Raw genomic sequence first — 25,094 nt, forward strand, 5'->3', positions numbered from 1 at the left:
CCCCACATTATTCATTTAATAGAAGGACACTGCGAACACTTTTTCTTGAGAGTTAAGGAAAAAAATGTGTTAGTCTGTGTGGTAGTTTATTTATAATAATTGTGCAGACCCTTCAAATTCAGTTCCAGAATGATTTCAAGAGACCGCCTGAGGAAACTTTGCCATTTTAACAATAGGCCTATTACATAACAGAAAAGAATTTGGGTTATTTAGGAAGTGCTGTGTGAATACTCCTAATTCACAGACATTGTTGATGGGAGTTTATAGTTCTATAGGCCATTAAGGAGTTGTGGTACCTTGAATGATATTAGACAAAGTGATCACGTAGTACCAGGATTATGCTTTGCATTGGGATCTGCCCACAATAACAAAACCAACATGGAGTTTTCCAGCACTCAGTAGCAGAGCGTGACTGGAAACATGCTCACGTTTACTAATATCCAAAGCCACAAGGATGCATATTTGCTATTAATAAAACACAAAGTACCTTGGTGCATGGTTGATGAGGGGCTGTGGTTTGTACTTAGGAAAGTTGTAGTTTCTAAATTCATCACTGGAAGAAATTCCTGGCCATGTTTCTTGACATGGGGTTCCTGCGTTTAGAAAAAGCAACAAATCCAACTTAAAAAAATGTAAAGAATTAACTTTGTCATAAATAAGCATTTAATCCTGTAATTTAAACAGGAAAGGAAAAAAAAAAAATCAGTCAATGACTGTACGTTGTACAAACTCAGCTGTGCACTCAGCTCATTTTTGATCAAGTGCACACTCATTTACCTTAATTACAATGCAATATAAAATACCATTGCTTAAAGATCTACAGTTCTCGTGGTAAAAGTGTTTAGAACAACAAATGTACAGCATTAACATCACTGCTAAAAGTATCTGCTTACCCAGAAGTCTGAAAATTAAGTGCAGTTCATCTTCAACAGTCGAACCAGGAAAAAGAGGCCTTCCTGATGCCATTTCAAAAAATATGCATCCAACACCCCTTTACAAAAACAAAGAAAAAGATAAATCAGAAGCAATAAACAATTTAAGCCTTCAACTCTTAAAGACTTCTGTGATTTCCTTTCAATTAAAACAAATCATTACATTAGTTGTTAGCCACATGCTGCTATTAAAAATATTGTTTCGGAAGATGTGTACCAGCAACTAGACTAGACAAAGACTAAACAAGATCTATGTCCTATCTATATTATATCCTCTTCCTTCAGATGTCAAGTTTATCAACTGTATTGAAATTCATTGCAAACCACCACATTATCATGTCATTAGGAGAACGTTTGGTTTTTTTCCCCTAATGCTGTGGGCCTAATGCCTGCTTACTCCAAGCAACAAAAAGATACTCTGCATTTTCAGAGAGAAATAATAGCATCTTCCCTGTCTGCCAATCCTTTCTCTAAAAATCTAACTCCTTCAAAAATTAAAAGGATTAGTATTTGAATGCAACTACATAATAAGGAAGAGTTGACATTTTTTAAAACTTGACTGAGAACAAAGATTTAAATTAGACAAAGCTATACAAACCACATGTCAATTTGAGTTGAATACTCTGAAGATCCGAGGAGAACATCAGGTGGTCTGTACCATAACGTGACAACTTCATTGGAGTAGGTCTTTGTAGGAACAGACTTTGCTCTAGCCAATCCTTGATAAAGGAGAAATAAAGAGTCATGTGCAGCTTGCTGAAATGGGGTTTTTTTGCATGGAAAAGACAAAGAATTTCTAAGAGCTAAATCAACCTTGCTAGACTTGCTAAATACCTTCCCAATGATGCTCATTTAAAAGCTGTAATAAATACATTTCTACAACTTGTGATTTGCCTATTAGTACTTACAGCAATCTCATGATCAGCATTTTTAAGCACAGAAAGGTAAACAGATCAAAACCTGGAGTAATCCTACAAATTTCATTAAAACAACAATGCATTAGATCAACATGACACCTCCCTGTGTGAAAACCCTTCCGCACTCTTTCCATTTGAGAATTACATTGCAACCGGCAGCAGGCAACAAATGGATAACAAAATAGTGGAAAGAGACCAAATCAGTGTTGGATCAGCAGGGGTTTTCCACCCTAATGTTGTCAGTTTGTCGGAAATAACTTCAATAAAATTTAGGTCTGTTAGGTTAGATGCAACCTTGTAAGCAACTTTCCTTCACCCACAAGGGGAAAAACCAGCGGTAGCACAACTTTCAAGGACTTTCCTAACATCGAAGATAAGAAGAAACTGTGAATGCCCCATTTAACTGGAAATCCCAAAAGAACTTGGTGTGTCAGTGACAGAGTAACACCCGACACTTTCGCACATGGACCTGTTCTCTCTCCCATCGTGGTTACTCTGCTTTCGAGTGACTGTGGAGAGATAGAAAAAGCAACTCGAGCTCCACCTCAGGGATCTGACTAAGTGCCAATTTCAAAGGAAGCTGCAGAACTACTTTCAAACCACAACTCAAGTGACAGCATCACCCATACACATAACACTAATATCCTGTAAAAGGCTGACTTTCATTTTCCATCTGAGAATGCACAAATTCACTACAGACCCCATGTTCTCATGTCTCTTTTATAAGGAAAGATGCCTCTTCTCCTGAGTGAATAAAATATTTGTTAAAGAATAATTTCAGGCCATACCAAAGTCAGCAAGCTTCAGTTCTCCTTTCTCATTAATTAGTAGATTTTGTGGCTTCAGATCTCGATGTAATACCTTTCTCCTATGGCAGTATGCCAAACCACGAAGAATCTGGTATAAAAATAGCTACAAAAGAAAACATTTATATAAATTAGACTAAAAATGTTAATCTACAGATTACACGACTAAAACAGCCCATTTGGGCACTGTAGAGTTAACTCTCTATTATAAGCAGAATGAAAATACTTCTCAAAAAAGTTACCTATCCTTATGAACACATACTGAACATCTTCATCATTGTTTACAGATTTAAAATGCCTTTATGCTAATGCATTGCTTTAACACGATACTTCACAACAAAGATTTTAAGAGCAATTTGTTCTGGCTTAACTGAAGAGAACCACAGGCCTGTTTATTTTTAAGCATTTACCAATGCTCTTCTTCCACAGGAATATCTTTAAAGGTAACAGTTTCTGACAATACTCAAGTTCCCTTCTGCCACAGAATCCATTCTGAAAACGCAGCTCAGTATCCTTTCCTGTCCAATTGTGCTAAATTATGTAAATATTATTTTGGTTTGCTATTGGAAAAATACACTTGGATTCAGAATCTCATGAAACATGGAGAAATGGGGGAATGAGGATTATTAAAACAGCCTGGCTGCCTCTGGCATTTATATTCATCCCCTCACCTTGACACACGCAGGTTTATTTTAGTCCTTTGGAACAACACACCAAGCAACCCACTGCAGTCATGCATATTAATGCTGCACGTATATAGAGACAGAGGCAGAAAGGGATGAGAAAGGTTTGGCAGAGGGCAGCCAAGCCACTTTTCTATATCACTGCAGTAAGAACTACTATTTTGCAGTTTCTGTACCTATAATATAAAGGGTCTGATCTTCACCATTGGGCTTCTGTGTAACCACTGCTGGCATTTACCACACAACAGTCCTCTGCCAGTAGAGATGATCAAATGTACAATGAAAAAATACAGGTGTTTATCAATGTGACAAATCCAACATGTAATAATAGGACTTTTGAGGAGAAACACTAGAATGTTTTTATATAACCATTTTTTACACATTGGTTTATTTTTGTACGAGGTGATGCCACCAAATTCTTTTTCCTAAACTGGGCAAATAACACAGCAGGTGTAGTTTACATCCATCTGTCCTCAGTCTGCTTAAGCAGGATAAATCTCTTCTAAGAAAAAAAGTATTTGGGAATCAATTCTCTTTCTTTCTTTGCCTTTTTGATGAGCAGTATGAGGAGCAACAAGTTTTGGTCCATCTATTCGTGTCCACACTGCTGCAGGGGTAGTCAGTGCCAAGTGATATTAACAGGACAGCTGTGGAAATCAATGGCCGGCTCTAGCGCGCACTGGGACCGCAAGGATTAGTCAAGAAGGCAAAGCAGATTATTCTACAGAAAATGTGGATCTTCACCACAGCTGGCATGGATCCTCTTGGAAATGCACAAGTCGACATGTATTAGCTCAAAAATTTGTTTGAGGCAGTAACACCTACAGAGATCACATGCATCTTTATATTATACGACTTCATTTTGTTAAAACTGAAAAAAATAAAATTAGCTGAGGAATGTGAAGGGAATGATGACAAGGTCTCTCAAATGTTAATAATGCCCCAAGCCCCCACAGTTACTGGAAGGTAAGCACCTACAGCTACCACAGTCCAGCAGCTGCTCCCAGTGCCAAAGGTACTGACCGTATAAATCTGCTCTTGGGGCACAGCTTCAACCACAGGCAAACAAGGAAAAACAGCTCCCCTGCTCAGCTCGGATTACCACAAGCAGATTTGGTGTGTTCTCTAACTGCATTTATTGCAGGACTCAGCGTCCCACTCACAGCTTTTCTTTATTGTTTTTTTAAAGCTTAAACCACTACTTATTAACTTGTAGTTAACTGAAAACACAAGCATAATTACATTTTTTGTTGTCTCTCCGAAGTAGATACAAATTAAAGAATTTCCCTTTGCAGAATCTCAAAGGAAGCAACAGAGCTGGGTAAGGGCAGATGTCTGTCCCTAGAGATACTTACTGTAATGTGACAACAGAATAAAAAAGCCAACCAAACAGCAACCAGTATCTAGACTGAATCCCATATGCAATTCAACTAAGAACAGATTTCTCAACATGCAACTAAGCCAAAAACAAGGATAAAAACTCCACTGTAATGCACAGGAAGGCCCATCACTTCACAGTATTTAGTACGTTGTGTTGTCAACCACATTTGTGCCATGTGCTACTGTACAAGAGTAAAAGTAATTTTCCTACCATGCTCGCATGCTCATGGTTTTGTTCTTCAGGATCACAGCTTGAAGGTAATTTTTTTTAGGAGGCATGGAAGAGTTTCTAAAACACACTTGCCATACCGATAACATCCCTTATATGAATTATATATGACTTAATAAGAGGTCTGAAGGTACAGTCCAGCACAGGCTGCCACACAGCAGGATGATACTGGTAACCCAACCTCCTCGACAACTTCACTCATTTCAAGATAATATTATCCTCTGTTTTGAATCTTGTTTATAAAGCCATTAATTATTAAAGAATAGAAAGAGTTATTCCAGTTTTCCAAATCAAAAGCTGCTTGTTATGAGGGAGGTAACACTTGAACCTGAGTTAGTTTCAGAGGGACAGACTGGAAACTGAGTCACTCGATCTGGCCACAGCCATAGGTAAAAGGAACAGACACTTAAACCGTAAACAAAATAATTTCCATTTTATTACTAATGGAAAGATGAACATCACTCATTCTTAAACACATTATTTTTAATTTCTTACTTGTGTCATAGGCAGTGGCATCCAAACCCACATTCATGACTGAGGCTACATTGTCCTTAGTGTTCATAACTAGATTTAATTTGAGGATATGCCAAACTATAGACTTAATAATGGAAGGACAAGAAGAGGTAAAAAGACTTATAAATGTATTATTTTTTTGGAATTTTTAAATCTTAAATATATAGCTTCAAAGAGAATGAAAAACATATACAGTTATATATCTCCTCTTTTCAGTGCTTTGAATACTTCAAAGCCATCAAAACCAAAAGGAAAGACTCCATCTGATGTCAAATGCACCTAAACCAGGCCTAAAGGTCAAAAGTTACGTTTCTTCATTTTATTTATTTATTATTTTTAAGCCCTAAACCATATACCTCCTGATTATTAAGTTCTCTGAAATTCTCAGAACAGAGAAAGCTGGAAGACAGTCACTGTCACTAAAAAAAACCCACTCACCTTTACATTGTGCATGCTCATGATGTTACCACAGTCATCCATGTACTGCTTCAGATCTTTGTCCTGTCAAAACACCACCATCATTGTTCAGTAAAATCATGGACAATAAATTATGTGAATGTTGTTTGTTAGAACTGAATTAATTGCTCAGAAAATTGAGTTTTCTGCAAATTACGTTCAATGATAAGAAACACAAAAGCCTCAATATGCAGAAAAACAGCTTTTCAGAAGATATAAATGCCCATATTTTCCAGGAAGCTGCATCATCTCAGGTAATATTATTTATCTCCTTCTCCTCCATCTTGCGTGTGTCACAGTATTTTATGAAATTGTTGTATTCTCCAATTATATTGGAAGTAAAAAATACATTGGAGCTGGGTCTCTTCAGCCTGGAGAAGGCTGAGAGGGGATCTTATCGATGCTTATAAACATCTCAAGGGTGGGTGTCAAGAGGATGGGACCAGACTCCATTCAGTGGTGCCCAACGATAGGATGAGGGGCAATGGGCACAGACTGAAACACAGGAGGTTCCATCTAATATGAACAGAAACTTCTTCACTTTGAGGGTGATGGAACTCTGCAACAGGCTGCCCAGAGAGGTTATGAAGTCTCCTTCTCTGGAGACATTCAAAACCTGCCTGGACACATTCCTGTGTGATCTGCTCCAGGTGATGAACCTGCTTTAGCAGGTGGGTTGGACTAAATGATCTCCAGAGGTCCCTTCCAATCTCAATCGTGCTGTCATTCTGTGAAGAGTTTTTCTTCATCCCTCTTATCATGCTTATATATTCCAGCATATTATACAAAATGATCATTAGGTAAAGCTTCAGTGAGAAACTTAAAATTCTACAATGCAAGAGGTAAGCAAGTAAGAGATGTAATTGCAGACAATTGCTTCAGAAGATCGTTACAAAAAGTTTGAATATGTGTTTACTTAGAAGTATACTTTCTTCCTTTGTTTGAATAATAGTCTGATTATCCTTTTTCACAGGTAATGATTCTACTGCAAATGGACAGTCTGCTCAGGTAGATCACCACTAATTGATATTAATGAAACTCTGAAATGATCAGAAAAATTATACAATAATTTACAGCAATTTAAGAACTGAATACACTTTTCTCATTTTCACTTGGATGATTCTAGATGCAGGAGAAAACTATAGAAGTCCCAGTACTTTTAAAAACAGTATAGAATTTTGTTATGTCTATGTTACTTTGGAACAATAAATCAAATGTAAAGCTCGCTAATTGTTTAAGTGCTTACCAGATATTCAAAAACAAGAGTCAAAGACTTGTCTGTGTGCACAATATCGTGTAACGTAACAATATTTGCATGCTTCAGATCCTTTAATAATGACACTGCAAAAGATAATTGTAAGTAAAAAATAAATGAATGTAAAACACCTGAGCCATAAATGCATTTCTAGCAAGTTCACACATATCAACTATTTCTCTTAAATTAAAAAAGCTACTTTTAAGAACATAATACTCATAGAGATAAAGTTAGTAAGAAACTCCAAACAGACATTTGAGTAATAAACTGTAAATATTTCCTAAATTACACATTTCAGGCAGTGGTCATCATTTGGCAAGATGTATTCTGAATCCCTGAAAGTTACTCACTAATAATAGTCTAATTCAGTATAAAATCACACATTTATAATGCTGCATTTGAAACCAAAACCACCCTCATACAGTAAATAAGTATGTCTAGACTAAAATTCTCCTCACCAAAACTAATACCAGTTTAATTAACATCCCATGTAGCCTATGTATTTCCAAGTACCAACAGTACTTTGGTCAAAAAGAAATCCAGAAGTATCTGAAATTCTAAAGGATTAAGAAAAAAGTTAGCACCTTCTCTTATGGCTGTGCATGGTGCTCCCTCTTCATGTTCCAGGCGGATTTCTTTCAGGGCTACCAGGTTCTCTGTCAATTTACTTCTCCCCTTATAAACTGTTGCGTAAGTACCCTACAAAATGAAAAAAAGAGAAGGAAACTCTTAGATGTTGTTCCTTCATTGAAAAATCAGTCAAAAAAGAAAATATAAACTTCTGCCTGAGGTTCTAATAGGTTTCATTTGGGGTATGAATAGTTTTTACACTGTCTTCTTTTGATAAATGTAAAGCTACAGAAATATTTTGTCTGAACACAGAAGACCCAAGGGATGCATATGCTTAGCAACTCTGAAAATGACATGGAATGCTGTACACCACACAGCTACCAAAGAAGTCAGATCAGGTGGCATTAAGTTCACCAAGTTCACTGCTGGGATCATTTACCCCCTTGAAAGTGTCTAATTGATTAAAGCTCAGGTACCTCTACACTGCAGTTATGTTTCTGAAGGCTGCAGACAAACTCTTGCATTACTTTCATAAAAACATGTAACTCCTTTTGATAGATTCTTGTATTTGCTACATATTTTATATGAGAATTCTTTATTGGGGAGGGTAGTTGTCAAAGTTTCATTTTGGTTGACATAATGAACAGTGAATATTATGAAGCTTGTATTTTGTTTGTTTGTTTGTTTTCCTTAGACAAGAAGAGATTCAAAACTCTCAGGGCATGTTACATAAGGACAAGAAATTCTGACAAAACAGCAAAGTAGGTACAACTAATCCCAGCAAACGCAGAGAAGAAGCAACAAAGTTCCAGAAGCTGCCCTAGGTCATAGTACATGCCTGGTGCCTTGCGCTGCACTTTGTAAGCAAGTGAGATAATGTATACCTGCAACTATGACCTGATAGCTACTAGATTAACATTCCTCCAAAGATACGCAATGTTATGTCATGTCTAGTGACTCACCTAACAAGTACTAGAGGCAAAATAAAACAATAAATGCCTTTGGAAATGAAAATGTTGCAAACGGAGGACTAGCTGCAATACTGACAGCAGAGATGCTGAACAGCCCTGCTGACTTCTGCAATACTCAGCGTGCTCCATTCTGGTGCTCCTTGTCCATTTTTTATCCCATTGGCAAACCTCAATCAAACTGGACAGGGCTGATACATGGCCCCTCCTGAATTCTACCATTTCTCTGGAAGTCCGAGGCTGGGTGAAGGTAGAAAGCTGCATTGCTGCCCTCCCAGAAATAAAAGCAAGCTTAGCATTACATCTTTCCCTTAGCAGCCCTGGATCTACTCACGCCCAGCTCAGGCGTGAAGGTTTCTCTATGAAAACATGCACGACTACTATGTGGTCCCTGCAAACACTGACTTCTTGTCCACCAGGAGTGCTCCGCAACACCCAACCCATGGCAGGAGGGCACCAGACTTAACTAGTTTTATTATCCACAGAATAATTATGTTTATCTGCATACAAATCCAGCCTGTGTAAGAAGGTCACAGCTCATTTGCTAATGGAGTCTTGCTCTTCCCCAGCTCAGCGACGGTTTTGCTGCCCCCCTTTTTTTTTCTCATAGTATATGCATAGAATATTTGTATGGTTGTGACACTGTTACACATGTTGAATACATTTGGCTTACTGAAAAAATAAATTCAACGAGTCTTTTGAGGGATATGGAGATTTTCAGTTAACACATATGTAAAACTTCACACAATTGTCATCAAAGCAGTAATCATTTCAAAAGAAAGCCATACATACCTCTCCAAGCTTTTCTAACTTGATATAGGTTTCCATTTTTCCAAATCCAATTTCTGACTGCAGTGAAAAGAAATGCTAAATCAGTCACAGAAACTGAGCACTTTATTTACATATCATTTAATCAGCAAGCTAAACTTTTTTTCCAAAAAATACCTGGTAGTACTTGCCTAAACACCACACAATTCTGCTACTTTAAAAACAATTTAGCATATTGTGATACAAATGCATCCCAGCATCCAAGCCTAATGCTCAGCCTTTTGGGCAGTCTATGTACTGAGAGACACTTAGACCGACACCTCACTTTACTTCCTGCTTAAGTCTTCTCCACTCTTCTGATCTGATCACTACTAATGAAGTTGTTATAGTCTAAAGCACAGAAATAATCTCAAACTATTCCATCCTTTCTCTTCCGTAGCATAACCATATGCTGCTGCTTCTTTCACAGTAGCTTTGATTACTTATTTGCTCTCTACCAATATATATCTAACACATTTGATCTCAGTTCCAGTTTTCCTCTGCCATTCTGACCTCTCACTGCCTTTCAGTCTAAAACTTTGCCAGTAAAATCCCCAAACATTTTCCCACAACCTTCAGCTTTGTCTCAACAATTTACATTTCATGGCTTATAACTTTAAGTCTTCGTGTATTTAATTTGGATCTACTCACCTTTTTTTGTCCCCAACTCAGCTTTGCAATGCAAGCCAGGGGGGGTTGCCTGCCTATAGTATGCCTTTTTTATGAAGACTATAAGATCATTATTCTTTTCACGTTCAAATCCATTGCTACTCTCATATTTGATACGGTTATCTCTTACAGTTACTTTCATGTAAGACCACTTTCAATTACACCAAAGCTTTATATTGTTCTTATAGTGTAAAGAATGCTGAAAGCAGGCATGTAAAATATGTCCATTTTTAAATCAACTTAAAAAGTGCATTATAGCCTGTACTCTATCAAAACTAAAAATCCATAGCCTTCATGAGGTTTTGATTTACTGCCAATTGAACGTAAACTAAGACAAAAAGGCAGGTTTTCTCCCTAGCATCACCTTCTCCTTCCACTTCCCAACATAACTGTCCACTTGCTATTTCTTTCTAAGCAATGACACTTTTACCCCAGATTGGCTTCAGCACCTACATCCACAAGCCTGAAGATGTCGATTTGCTCCTAAAATCCAATGGATATTAAAGCTGTATATTATTTCATGATTAACACAGTGCAACAAATACTGCTGACTGTATTAAGATTTGGCAACAATATAATATGAAGGTATACTAAGAAAATTTGGATTGATACTTTATTTTCAGAACACATGCATGAAAATACATCTGAAGTGACTGTAAGATCGTCTGTAAAAATATTTGACATATCTAAGAGAAAAAATGGGCATATAATCAAGTTAATGCAGTATGAAGAGTAATTCTGCTTTATTAGTGTTAGAATTGAAATTTTTAAAACTGCATAAGGATACCTTATCATCAAGCACATTTAACAGCTTGTTGAAGCCAAGCTGTTTATCCCAAAATACAGGTAAAGTTGATTATCTGACAAGCCTTATAACTCCAGTCAGATTTTAAACATACCACTGATATAGGTACAATGTTAGTAAAATAAATATTATGTTTCCAAAGCGCATTTTGACCTACTTAAACAAACATATCTTGAGGTGAGTATTAGACAGTATTAGAAAAATAGGCTGCTTAGTTTACAGAGAAAGTAAAGGAGAACTCATAGCCATTGGCCTTCCTATTGCCAGACAGCCTGGAATACAACTTAGAAGTCTGATTTCTGAGTAACTTAAATGTTGTTCATCAAGACTAACAAACTTTAAATCTTCTTCAGACAATAAAATCATGCAATATTTCCCACAAACAGAGGCCAGATATTCTTCAAGACCTGCCTTTCAATGTACTTAGTTTTTTAATTACAATTTGGTTGCCTACCACTCAGTAGAAAAAACTGATTTTTACATTCCTCAAAGTAATACAAATTTCCTTTTTTCCTCAAAATAATTTCTGAACTCTTTTTTTCTGCAATTCACATCTGTCTATCTTGACTTACAGAGAAACAACGATGCATCATATTTATGGTCTCTTTAAATCGCTGGTGCATAAAAGTTAAATCTATGCTACTGCGCATGAATGTACATGTTTACACAAAACAAAATTACCATAAAAGCTAATTTTTTTGGTTGTATTTCAAAGAAATACACCAGGCCTAAAGTATAACAAGTCCTCACTTGATACTTTTTATAGCTTTCTTCCTTTGATTCCTACTAAGCCTTGAAAAGAGAGATGGCTTTGAAGCAGAGCACGATATTCATATATTGTAATGAGAAGTCTGCTAGCAAGCTTTCAACAACAATCTCAGAACAATGAACCCTTGAATTTCTTTTTTTTAAAGGTTAGTTTGAAATCATGAAAGGACAACGCAATAAATGCATGCCTGCATACCCCAGCACTGCTGGCAGGTTTCATTTTGGACTTTTAAGCCCTGAAAATGTTTTTACAAGGCAAAAAAACCCCAAACAAGCTTGTAACAGGAAGGTGATTCCACACACCCACCATATTCATTAGAGGGCACTGTTTTTCTGTTTGTCCTCTAGACCGTAAAGAGGCAAGAACTGCTGTTTCTCTCAGGGCTCATTATTGCATGAGCAAATGGATTCAGAGATATAGGAAAAATCTCTCCAGGCCCCCAAATTCTATATTCCTATCCTGAACATGTTCTATTGAAAAGGTACTTCACCAGCATCTGAAAGGAAAAGGTTTTGGGAAGTCTATTCCTCAGGTCAATGCTACATCAGTAACTAAGGGGTTAATGAGCTACAAAATTCTGGCACAAATATTTAAGCTTGTTACATTACTATTACTTCCACTGCTTTGATCCAATCTTTTCTTCTTTTAATATTTTTCTTGTAAAAGACGACATGCAGATGAGAGCTTTAGTCTAGCACACTAAATTGCCTTTTTTCAGGGGAAAAATACATGATAAAACTCAACCACTGCTTTGTTACAGACATTATTAATTCAGAAAGAATAAAGGTATTTTGCAGTTAATAAAAGCAATTCACTACATGTACTTTCGTATTTGTTTTTCAGCAAATAAACCATTAAATCAAGGAGATAAAGAATAATGTGGATTTCACAAACATATCCCGTTTTTCTCTGAAAAGAATTTCTCGCCAATGAATTTCCTCAGGAAGCCAGTAATGGTCTAGCAATTCTTTAAGATCTTGATTAACACTGAGAAATCGGATAGATCAAATTATGATCGAAACGTAAAGATTCTTGTAAAAATAAGACAATTTTTTTTCACTATTTGAGGGATGTGCATATTTAATATGTGTCCAGGATTTTGAGCATTCACACTCTAATTACAGTGTAGGCATACTTCTGCCATCTCTAAGGAAAGACTTATTTTAAAAAATAAGCCAATATCCTAAAAATTAATAAATCTAAACAAAATAAGTAATACATCTAAACAAAACCCAAACCAACAACAACCAAAACCCAAAACAAAAGCCCAAACAAAACCAAAACAAAATACACAAACAGGAAAAAACCTCAACACACACAAAACTTCCCTATCCTCTCAACAGCAATCTTGAGAAAGCAAATTTGTTATCAAATAGAAACAGAAGAGTGAGGAGGACCTGCCTTCATACTATGCTGCTTTAGGGCCTTCCTACTCTACCACGTGAGAGCCCCAACCTTGACCTAAGACGACATGGCCTATTTGCTCAAACAGATCATCCCTGCTCTAAAAAGCAGAAGGATTTAAGCATCCACTTTGGGAGATGAGTTTAGCCACTGATTTCAACAGCCCAAGCCCTTCCCTGAGCAACAACAAGGCCAAGTTTGCAGAAGAGAAATTAAAGAAAGGGTGAAATTCTTCAGTGGACTTTGACAGAAGTTCAGGACATGATAGCCAAGGTGCTACTGGCGTAGAATCGTACCTATGGTATAGAGACATCTGCATTAAATGAGACCTGAAGTCCCGAGAGGCTGGTTTAGCAAGGCAGATGCAATATTAGACTTACTAGGGATGCTCTGCGAGAACGTCGACTCATGGGCTGATCGAACGGCGGGCTGTTAATCTGCAGCTTTTCAAGGTAACCATCAGGTATCCTGATGTCAGCAGGCAGGGACAAGCGCTTGTTCAAATCCTGCAGTAAACAGTGTTAATAACAGAAGGGTCAGGGACAATTCAGTATTTTCTGAAACATTTTTTAACACCTGTAGTGTTACTGTTGTTATGGTGTTGCTATTTAAAAATGGAAATATGTACATGAATGAAAAATAAATAATTTCACAGAAGTTGCGTTTAAAAATATTCTCTTCTTGTAAGACTTCAAATTGCTTAGATAGCAGGTTCAAAATTTCAGTGATTTACAAACTCACTACTTTAACAAGAGGAATGAAATATTAAAATGTAATTAACCACCCTGTGGATAAATTTACTGAGTGTACGTAAATATTCATACATCCCTGGAATACCAGAAACTAAAAATTCAGAGCCTGGTTTAATAAATTTTTTCCATATAATAATTACATTAGTATAACAAAAGATATCCACAACTCAAAATATATCGCTCTCCCTTTCTCTAACTACTAAAAGCTATGATTGCTTCAACTTCCATTTTTCCAGTCTCACAGAACAGAATCACTTCATTATTGAGCCAAACTACTACAAATGTTAACATGTTTTTCTATTTCAAGCTCTTTAGCACATGAAAATCAAACTGCCACTATGGATATACAGTTTTTCCTACATCAGATTCTGTTTTTCACCAGTAAGTTTTTATAACAACAGGGATAGTTTCTAAGACAAGAGGGAAATAAAATTTCTTCACCTTTCAATAAAAACGAAGAAAATATTTTTTTTTCACGGCTGCACATCCTCATGTATTTTTTTAGTTTGGTTTTAATCTCAAACGTGCCAGAAAATGAAATACCAAATATTCTCTTAAAGTGGCTTGTCACCCCCCCAGAGATACAAAAGGAAACATATCCAGACTCACAAAAAATGGGAAGTAATTTCCAGAAGATCAGGAACTGTTTTTCAGTAAAGGTAGTTTATCCAGACACTGAAAATCACACTCAACATCAGACCATACAATCCATGCCCACAGATTCTGCCCTAAAGTTAAGAGGACATCTCTGGTTTCACCACTGTTTTCACACTTCTCTTCTGAGGAAGCAAGAAAACTCCAGATTGCTGATGGTGGACCTCAGATTTCATCAATCCTGACCTGAGGGCAGTAAGCTCTCCTTCAGGTAACCATATTCTATCTTACATGCCACCTCCAGCTTTGAATTTTGGGCATCCTGAGCTAAGCTAAATACCAACAGCTACCTCCCCCGTTCGGTTCCCCTCAGGCTTGGGCATGTGCTTCTACTTGTATCTTTGCAGCAGGTTTGAACGACTTCAGCATGCTAAATCATGGAGAAACCATTTCATGCGAAGGAAAGAGCTTCCTGCCAGCTTTGTGCTCCAAACAGGTTCAGTGTCAGGTCAGACAAGCTCACAGCCTGAACACAGGGCAGGAGAGGCAGCAGGGCAAGCCCGGGAAGCCAGCAGCTAAACTGGCTTAAGGCTGCCAAAGAACCGGATCATCAGACTTTCCAGAACTTGACATCTTGGTGGAGACCTCACTAAGCTTTCAGTGTTGGTAATGCATGTGAACCATGTACATGAATGATCCCTGCGTGTACCTGGAGCTAAGCAAAAAATATCAGTTTAAAATATATATTAAAAAAATGAAAAATTTTGGGCACAAACTGAAGCATAGGAGGTTCCATCTAAACATGAGGAGAAACTTCTTTACTTTGAGGGTGCCAGAGCACTGGAACAGGCTGCCCAGGGGGGTTGTGGAGTCTCCTATGGAGACATTCAAAACCCACCTGGGCATATTCCTGTGCGATCTGCTCTGGGTAAACCTGCGATGGCAGGTGGGTTGGACTAGATGATCTCCAGAGGTCCCTTCCAACCCCAACCATTTTGTGATTCTGTAATGTAATTTGGCAATTAATTCAATTTCAGGTAAAACCGAAGTGCTAATATATATCCCCCAAATGACTGACCTACATATGGTATTCATCAGATATGGTCAGAAATATTTGGAGAGATGATGACAAAGCTTCAACTTCTGGCAGCCGACCCTCCTGTTTTCCCTATGCTCCTCCCACCTCCTTAGGTACGGAGCACAAAGTCTGCCAGCTTCTACTTTGCTGCCCAACATCAGCTTCTTTGCATAGCTGGAAAAATCAGTGTCTATATTTCTTATTTTTGTACAGAAATTTAAAATTGCCTTTAAACAAAAGAAGTACTGTTCACAGAATGGCAGCTTTGGCCAGCATTTGAAGTTCAATTAAAAGAAAACAAAAGGATTCCTTAGTTTTGGCAGCCTCCAATTTCTTCACTAATTTTCAATGTTGGTATTTCAAATTTTTCAAAATATTGGCAATTTTAAACTGTCTATGTGGTTTTCAGGAGAGTGGAGGAACTAATTAATTATAACACCAGCCTGCAGTAACCCCTTCAGTAAAGCAGTATTTTCCGCTAAAGCATTTTCCTTCTTTATGATAGGGTCTGCTAATGCCATTTTTGTCACAGACAACTCAAATTTAGTGAAGTTAGAGTCCTCTCTTCTTGAAAAGAGAAATTCCTCTCCCCTACTGAAGAGAGCTTCAGATTATTATAAATAATTTCAGTCTATAATTGATTTCATTCTTCAGAAAACTCAGATAGCCCATGAAACCTACGAGCACAAAGGAAAGAGCTCCACATTGCCTTAAAGAAAGCAGCTTTGCCACCTCACTGCACCAGGAAACCACGGAATTGCTGGAACAAGACAGGGATGGCAAGAAGAGGACTAGCATCCGTCTCTGCTCCACCTTCCCATTGTAACCCCAGATCAACAGTGGGGCAATATCCTGACTTTCTTTCTCTCACTGCTCAAGAACATAAAGCAAAAAGTTGACAAATTCCAAGGCAGCAGAAAAAAAAGAGCATTAAGCTCTTTTCAAGATAACTTCCCAAACATAGTAGATATCATCATTATCCCATATACCCTGTGGCAAAATAGCTTTATCCTGTTCCTATCTATTATCTATGGCACAGAAACCTGATGTAAGTGCTCTCCTCTTACCGACCCATAGTGCTTGTTTGACAACAAGTATCTTAACAGTGTGTTTATAGGGATACTGAAACCACGGACCGCAAACCGAAGGCCTCATGAAACACCGAGTGGATTGTACTCCAGAGCCCTCCATCTCTCTGTTCTCTCCTCCCACAGCACTCATCCTTGGGGCAGCCAAAGCGGTGCCTCCCACCCATCTCCACAGCCTCGACGCAGCATTTCCAAGCACAGAGAGTTGGTGGGTATGGAGGAGGAAGGAAGAAAATGCAGCCTTGAAGCTGCAACGGCAATTTGAAAACTATGCGATTAACTGTGCACAGTGCCTGCCATCAATAACAACGTACCTTTTCAAATGGAGAGAAAGGGAAGCAAAACATGTTTAAGATGCTTTACAGATGCCAAGGATTCATTACTTTGGAGTCCTGCTACCATAAAAACTGGAGATAGCAATACTTTATGTACCAGAAAACATTATAATGGGAGCAGGTTGCAATTCTATTACAGAATTCCCCTTCCTTCATTCCCAAAAGCTCTTTTGCAACAGGCAATTGCAACCCCCCCATGACTTACTTCAGCGACCCATGTGACATCCTCCGTTTTAAACCAAGCTTAAGTTGTGAACTTAGTATTTGGTGCTAACACAGTGCTCCACAGTGCATAATACAGATACTGTCTGAACATAAGTACTTCCTGACACAAAGGCCAAAAACTATTTCAGCTTGGGGAAAAACCCTACAAACAATAGTCTACTATAGTCTACTTAAATGTGTAACAATGGTTCCCCTGCCTCGCCCCTACTGTCTGTCCTTAAAAGAAAACAACACACAACACAACCTGAGGGGAAAAGAAGGGAGAATTTTTTTCAGGATTGTTGTACCTGTTTTTAATGTAATTACTTATTTGTGTAATATAATGGACAATATATGACAGTGAACACTCTTCCCTCCCTCCCACCCCCCTCAAAAATGTGTATTTAGTGCTGAAAGCCTCAATTTTTGTCATGTAAATAAAATCAAAACACCATCCATTCTCCTTAACTTCTCAGAGCTGAAGAAAGTTTATTTTCTAAGAGGAAAACATAATGATTTCATGGAAACTGCAGCAGGTACCTTATAGATTCTTCCTCCTGATGATCTACACTACTTCCCTGCTTGCAATACACTCAAGTATACTTGGTTCCGTTGAAATATCAGCCAAGTCAAGGCTTCTTTTTTAAAACCATATATTAAAATTGTTACCTACCAGCCTTTTATGACATCAATATTTGAAAGATTACATATAAAGTTACATATATAAAGTCACATATAAAAAGTCTTCTTTGTATTATAATTATCCTTTACCTAACTGCCTAAAATAGGGAAAATTAAAGAAAATCATTTAGACCACAGATACCCGAAAGACAGAAATTATTGTTTTGTTTGCCTCTAACACCTTTATTTCTCCCAGTTTTTGCCATAATTGAGCCAACCACCTCTTGGGAAAAGAAAGCAATTGTAATTAAATGCTCTACGGCAACACGAAAGGTGATTCATCAGATGCGCACGAGAGAAATAAGCACAATGTTTCCTACAGGCTGAATAGAAAAACCGAAAACTAAAATTACATCAGTTTGACACAGTTGAAAAACCCAGTTAATTTAAATGAGATTATGTTAAAAAGGAAAACAAGAACCCTACCACACACCGAACAATTTTGAGCCTTCAGTGTTCAGACCGGGCTGTCCGCTGATGCTGGGGCAGCCTGTTCAGCTGAGGGCAACCTGGGACCTGTCCCCACTGTGGGCTGACCCCGCGGGGTGAACAGCTGAGCCCATGGGACGCAGAGAAGATGGAAGGACTGCGAGGAGACTTGTGGTTGGAGGTAATGACAGTTTCACAGGGAGAGCAAAAGCCGTGTGCCGGAGCGGAAAAGGAACTGACTCAGTGCGTCCTGCTGCAGGCAGGTGTCCAGCTGTGTCCCGGAACACTCGACCCCAGCACACCTGGCTTTGGCCTGGGACAGGAGAATAAACACCACAGGCACAAATGTCCCCAGCTTCTCCTCCTTCCCCCCAGCTTTTATTGTCAAGCTCCATGTCAGGTGGCACAGAACAGCTTTTTCACAGAATGAAGAGGGTTGGAAGGGACCTCTGGAGATCATCTGCTAAAGCAAGTTCACCTGGAGCAGATCACACAGGAATGTGTCCAGGCAGGTTTTGAATGTCTCCAGAGAAGAAGACTTCACGGCCTCTCTGGGCAGCCTGTTCCAGTGCTCTGGCACCCTCCAAGTAAATAAGTTTCTCCTCGTATTCAGATGGAACCTCCTATGTTTCTATCTGTGCCCAGTGCCCCTCATTCTATCACTGGGCATCACTCAAATGAGTCTGGCCCCGTCCTCTTGACACCCACCCTTGATATGTTTATAAACATCAATAAGATCCCCTCTCAGCCTTCTCTTCTCCAGGCTGAACAGACCCAGCTCTCTCAGTCTCTCCTCATAAGAAAGGTGCTCCATACCCCTCATCATCTTCGTAGCTGGCTGCTGGACTCCTTACAGTAATTCTTTGTCCTTCTTACACTGGTGAGCCCAGAACTGGACACAGCTCTCCAGATGTGGCCTCTCTAGGGCAGAGCAGAGGGAGACCTGCTGGTCACACTCTTTCTAATGCACCCCAGGATACCACTGGCCACCTTGGCCACAAGGACACATTGCTGGCTCATGGTCAACCTGTTGTCTACCAGGACTCCTAGGTCCCTCTCTGCAATGTGGCTTTCTAGTAGGTTAACCCCCTAACCTGTACTGGTACATGGGCCAGTTCAGGTCAGCTGTCAAGTCTGGGGGACATAACCCATCTCCCCACTGGTGCTGAGAAGCCTTCATGGAGTGGAGGCTCCGGTCAAGCCCTGGCCTTGGCGTGTGGGGCCTGGAGTTGCGTGTTGGACACAGTCACCATCTCTGCTCCCTCATGCTGCTGGGGCAGCCACCCCACTGCAACCTCAATATTGCTGCTCCAGTGTAGCAAAACCTGCTCTCCTGAAGCCCACGGCTTGCTCGTGGTTTTGGCATGATGCCAGGCTGGAGTGCCAAGTAGGGAACAGGGATTTTTTTACAATTTCTAATTCTCCTAAACCTCTGTGGAATTCCATGAAACAACGAAAAAGACACTTTTGGGACAGAGGACTTTATCTACACTAATTTAAACGATCAACTGAATCTAATGACATGCTAGTATTTCTCAGAAAAAAAAGAACACTAAAAAAAACCTTAAAGTAAGGCATATGACTAAAACCAAGAAACCTTTTCTAATGGAAATTATTAGCTGGCTGTTAAAAACTGTGGGCTGTTACCAAGTTCCTGCTACAATGCTTTTGAAAGAAGTAATAAGGAAAGATGTAAAATTAATGGCAGGATTGATTATTTTCCCTATTTAAGATTTTTAAGATAAGATTTCAAGCTTGTCAACACTACAGAGTTAAATGTCAATTTTAACACTACTTAATTTTGCATCCCTCTATGAATATTTAAAATTTTTCTTTCATTTTTTAAAGGCAGTAGAGCAACTCCCTATATTATCTTATGTATCCTTTTTTAAACATAACAGGTGTGTGAGTGGTGTACACAGACCTTCAACTATGCACAGGGAATTTGGTTGCATTCCTTTGTAACTCCAACAAGCAGAGGTTCACTGGAATGCAAAACTTGAGCTTCCAGGGACAACAAAGTGCTGCAGGTAGAATAAACTAGCTTTTAGAAAATTAAAATGATAGTATTTTCTTGATGTTATTTCCAATTTATTTTTCCAAATGAGGTCTGATTTATGAAAAAGCTCCTATCAATTCATAACATTTTCTAGTCTGGTTCTTTTATGCCTATCTTTAGGGTCAAATTGCAAGGAAATACCAGCCTTCAGTAAACACCATACTCCTAAATGTTCAAATGCCTACATTTAACTATATGTTGCTTAATGAGCTCGGTTTTGATCCAGTTCCAGAACATATTCTGAAGAACATATTCAGGCACCAGTTGCTTCGCTTTGGTAGCCAGAATGCTCGTGGCATTTCCCCCCTCCCCTACATCTTAAAACCACATTTTCTGTCTTCACGTGCAATGCTTATTCTCAGTCTTGCTTTATTACTGGCTAAGAAATGCATACTATTTTTATAATACGCCTGAAATAAGAATCACATTTGTCCTACTCTGCTTAATGGCAGATAAACATGTAAGCACTTGTGACACTAATATCACTTTGTTTCCTGTGGAGATACACTACCCAACTCCTGCTTATCTTTACTATCTGTTCCTAATGCTGGCTACAGCAAATGCTCTGACAAGAGCCACACTTCGTTGTGCCTTTTCTTTTGCCTGGTGAGCATCCAACTGTGCTGCTGTAACTTCATGTGTATGTTCTGTCTACCACTGACTACTTAATGCTTGGGCACAAGAAAAGGAGGCAGGTGTTTAAACTTAAAACCTGTAGGTCCTCTGAGCCAAGTTTAATTAATGTTATAAGTAAACAAACATGCCTTAAAAACAAAACAAAACACAACACAACCCCCCCCAAACATATACCAAAATAACCCCCCCAAAAAACATCCCCTGTTTTCCACATATACTTGGAAGTAAAAAAAAAAATACCAAAATAACCACATTTTTTATTTCTTCACTTCTGGTCCCCTTTTGTATGGCCTAAAATACTATTGCAAATATTAGCTTCTTGACTTGTCACACACAGTAATTAATTCACAAGAGTTTAACACTGCAATTTTGTTACCACAATCTGTTTTTCACATCTGACTTTCAAACAACTCTATTCCTTTGCTAACTACACTTTTTCTGGTTTCCTATTCTCCATTACACAAGCTTACAAGCTAATTCCTCTTTCTAATTGCTTGTCTTGGCCCATATGATATTCTTCAGTGCTGCAGTGCGACACTTTTCAGAATATTTCATTCCTGGTCAACAGATCAATTTTCACGTAAGCCCTGTGAAAAAAGTACGTTTTCTCACAAAATGAACCTACCCTTATTTGTGAAAGCAACACTCTTAACTCTTCACACTTCAAATCAGATATTAAAATCAACTTCCGTTTTTCTTTAACTCATGATTTAATTTTTTTGCCAAGACACAGTAGATAGAATCACAGAATGAATTACAGAATGGCTGGCATTGGAAGGGACCTCTGGGGATCGTCTAGTCCAACCCACCTGCTAAAGCAGGTTCACCTGGAGTAGATTGCACAGACTTCAGTAAATTTCACTGAAATAAAATAAAAATGATTCTAACTCAAGATATAGAATGTTTGAGCTCTACATGTTAACAAAGCTCTAAAAAGAAGCCATTTGAGCTAGTCACACTTCTTAGTCTGTCTTCTGACGACTGAAGTCATTATGTCTGTGATTATATAGCACATTTAGATAATAAACACTAACATTTTGCACAAACCAATACAACAATAATCAAAAATATAAAAATAAACAAACTGAAAATTGCCCTACAGAAGGATTTGTTGAGGTGTTCCTGAGTCCAATCCTTATTACGCTACAAAAAGCAGAAAAACTTCAGACTATTTCTATTTTTATCCTTTAACGAATGTGCCAACTTGCAGGCTGTTTCTTTCTCGCTGGAGTAGCACTAATAAATCCTTCCCAAATCTATTGGGCTACACATGCCATTGATCTTTTAACTGCTGGGCTGTTTGAAGCTGTCGCTCCGCTCAAAAATGCAGCAAGAGAAGAAAGGTTCGAGCTCCTGCAGTGAAGCAGGAGGCACAAAAAAAGGCAATCCTGTAGTACCAAGCGACTCACCAGAAAGATCATGAAAGCATCAGCCTCAGTTGACTATTCCTGGAATGTTTCATTTAGCTAATCTAACAGCCGACTACCTCCAAACCCAGTATTTTGTTGCCTGTGGCCAGATGTTGCCATCACTTCTTGGAGGAGAACATCTCAGCTCATGACACAGCGGTGTGGGGTAAGAAGGTCAACTGGTAGAAAACTATCAACTATTCCTTCAAAACAAAGTGAATAATTGTTGATGCAAGTGAATCTGTGGATGCAAGTTTAGGAGAGGTGAAGGAAGTCGGCTCTGTCAGGATCAGGTAGTCAGTGGATGACACAGACTATACTGCCAAGATGCATCTTTATATACCAATCCTTACTGCTTTGGTTCTGCAGTTGACTGACAGATCACATTTCCAGACCAACCACTACTTAAGGTACGTACTTACGACATGGCAGAAGACAACAAGCTTTCCACCTCTCCCTGAAATTTTATCTTTTAAGAGTAAATATTGTTAAATTCCATCAATAAAATTTTGTTACAGCCTCACAAAGAACTGTTCTTCTGAGTCTACAGCCATCAGTCTGACAGCCCAAACAATCCGCTATAGATCAAGTGGAAATGCTTTGCTCTCTTGTGTAAGCATCAGTCTGAATTAGTCTTCTCACCAGCTTCAGCAAATACCAGAGAGACATGTCAGCTGCGACCACAAGCTGTTCACTAATAAGTCATAGTGGTTTTGTTCACTAGAGAATGCTTAAAGAGATCTAAAATGCTACATCATATAACCCTCTATGCAACACAGTTCAATTTCATGACATGCTTACTATTAAAAAAAAAAATCGACTTTTAATAGTATTCTTTCCTTGCATATTTTAAATAAAAATGTGTATTATGTGCTACTTCAAAATACAGAAACAAATTAAAAACATTTGCTTATGCCAATGAGAATGTAAACATTCTAATATACAACCTTATATGTGTGTATTTACTGTACCATTTTAGTATCAAATACCATGTGGAGTTTTTTTCTGAAGGTTGCCTTACCAAATTTCAGTGCATTTTTGTCAAATGACAGCACAGTTGAAGCCAACTGGATCCTCTACAGAATTATGACATACAGCAAGACTGCCAGAGGCAAAAGCAAACAGAAAAAGAAAAAATAACAACCCTAAATCAGCGAATATATTTATAGAGAATTTTGTTGTTACAGCCCTGCAGACCTCCAAGGTCTTGAAGCAAAACACCAGCATACACATCCATCAAAAGAAACCTATAGCATCCTTGCAGCATGCTATTTTAACATCTTTATAAATAAGGCCCGATTACTGCAAGCAAAACCACTATTTTAACTGCTGGTATGATTTACCTATACCAGTTTTTCTATTGGGTATATAAAACCACCACCATTCCCTCACTCGCCTGATCAGCTGTGATGCAGAACATGCATTTTTTTCTGCCTTCTGCAGAATGGTTTACACCTGAATACCACATTTTTCCTTTACACTCGAATGTTGTTGTTATTATTATCATTCTACTGAAAACATTAAATCCAATGAATTGATTATTATTCTGTTAAATGTGAGGAAAGAATCAAAGAACTCTCTCTTCTCTTAGAAGTATGAGTGAAAATACAATCTGAAGACTCATCTACTGTTACCTCTCACTCCACAAATCCATGCTGGTTTTCAGCCAGTCTACCGAAATGCAACGCAATTAAAGAGAGTATCGATTTTGAGCACTGAATCAGGTGGCTTATATTTGAGACAGAAATGACCCAAAATATGGAATTCATTAATTGATTAAATAAAGTTTTTTTTTCCAATTGCTAATCAAATCAAGCACACAAAGTATCTTCAGGGATTTTATCAAGAGATGGGAGTCCACAGGCTATTTCAGACCCTGGAGAAATACCAACGACAACAGCTATTACATGTTCTCTGCACCTTTGCACAGTTTGTCAGATTTAATGTTGAGATACTAGGAGAAGACACGGAGACAAGTGTAATCAATGACGTATTGATATTACTAAGAATCCTAAGGTTTAATCTCCATGCGGGGACTAGGAGTCACATTTTTCCAGCTTATCTACCAGTATTAATCAACAAAGCAAGGACTTTACTGCCAGGAGTTCAAGAAAGCTATTGCCAATATTTGCAGTAGCTATGGCCATTCAAATAAAAATGTATTTTTTAAAAAGCACGGAAACCAGAAGTGCAAGCAGATAGCTTTGCTTCCATTTACTCTGGCACAACAAAAAAACTTACGGTAAGAAACCTCATCTCTTTTCAGGAATATCTGTAAAAATGAGTATTTTTGCACCCACAAAATTAGTATTACAGTTGAATAGAAAGGACTTTTTCATATAAGCAGTCAAAAATATGAATAATTTCTTCAAAATACTTTTAATAAGAATTTTAATTTCATAGGTATGGTGTTCAGCCTACTGACTAGCTGAATAAAAACTGCTCTTTCCTTCTTCTCCCCCTCCCACCCCTGACAGTTCTTTTATTTAATTCATATCTCCCAGCAGCTTTAAGGTGAAAGGCTGAAACTGTTCAGCACAAATACAGGATTCAGAAACTGCATTCCAGAAGTTTCTATTCACAACCAATGAAACCAAACTAAAACTAAACAAATAGATGTGACATATAAAACCATTTTTCAAAAATCCGAGAAAGGGGAAATGAAA

At 38.2% G+C, this 25,094-nt stretch overlaps 1 protein-coding gene across 3 annotated transcripts in view; it reads right to left on the reverse strand.

The window, feature by feature from the left end:
* Positions 1-25,094, reverse strand: part of CDK17 (cyclin dependent kinase 17) — a 97,717-nt gene that overhangs the window by 5,724 nt on the left and 66,899 nt on the right. For all 3 annotated transcript variants that reach the window (XM_065043409.1, XM_065043401.1, XM_065043393.1), the window contains 9 exons: positions 13,544-13,669; positions 9,502-9,558; positions 7,756-7,870; positions 7,163-7,257; positions 5,899-5,961; positions 2,638-2,761; positions 1,531-1,651; positions 894-991; positions 488-593 (listed from right to left, as the gene is read on the reverse strand). In XM_065043409.1, coding sequence (XP_064899481.1) covers positions 488-593; positions 894-991; positions 1,531-1,651; positions 2,638-2,761; positions 5,899-5,961; positions 7,163-7,257; positions 7,756-7,870; positions 9,502-9,558; positions 13,544-13,669 — 905 coding nt within the window. The remainder of the gene's footprint in view (positions 1-487; positions 594-893; positions 992-1,530; positions 1,652-2,637; positions 2,762-5,898; positions 5,962-7,162; positions 7,258-7,755; positions 7,871-9,501; positions 9,559-13,543; positions 13,670-25,094) is intronic.

The sequence above is a fragment of the Columba livia genome, chromosome 1 (genome assembly GCF_036013475.1).
Source record: "Columba livia isolate bColLiv1 breed racing homer chromosome 1, bColLiv1.pat.W.v2, whole genome shotgun sequence".
Taxonomy (NCBI): domain Eukaryota; kingdom Metazoa; phylum Chordata; class Aves; order Columbiformes; family Columbidae; genus Columba; species Columba livia.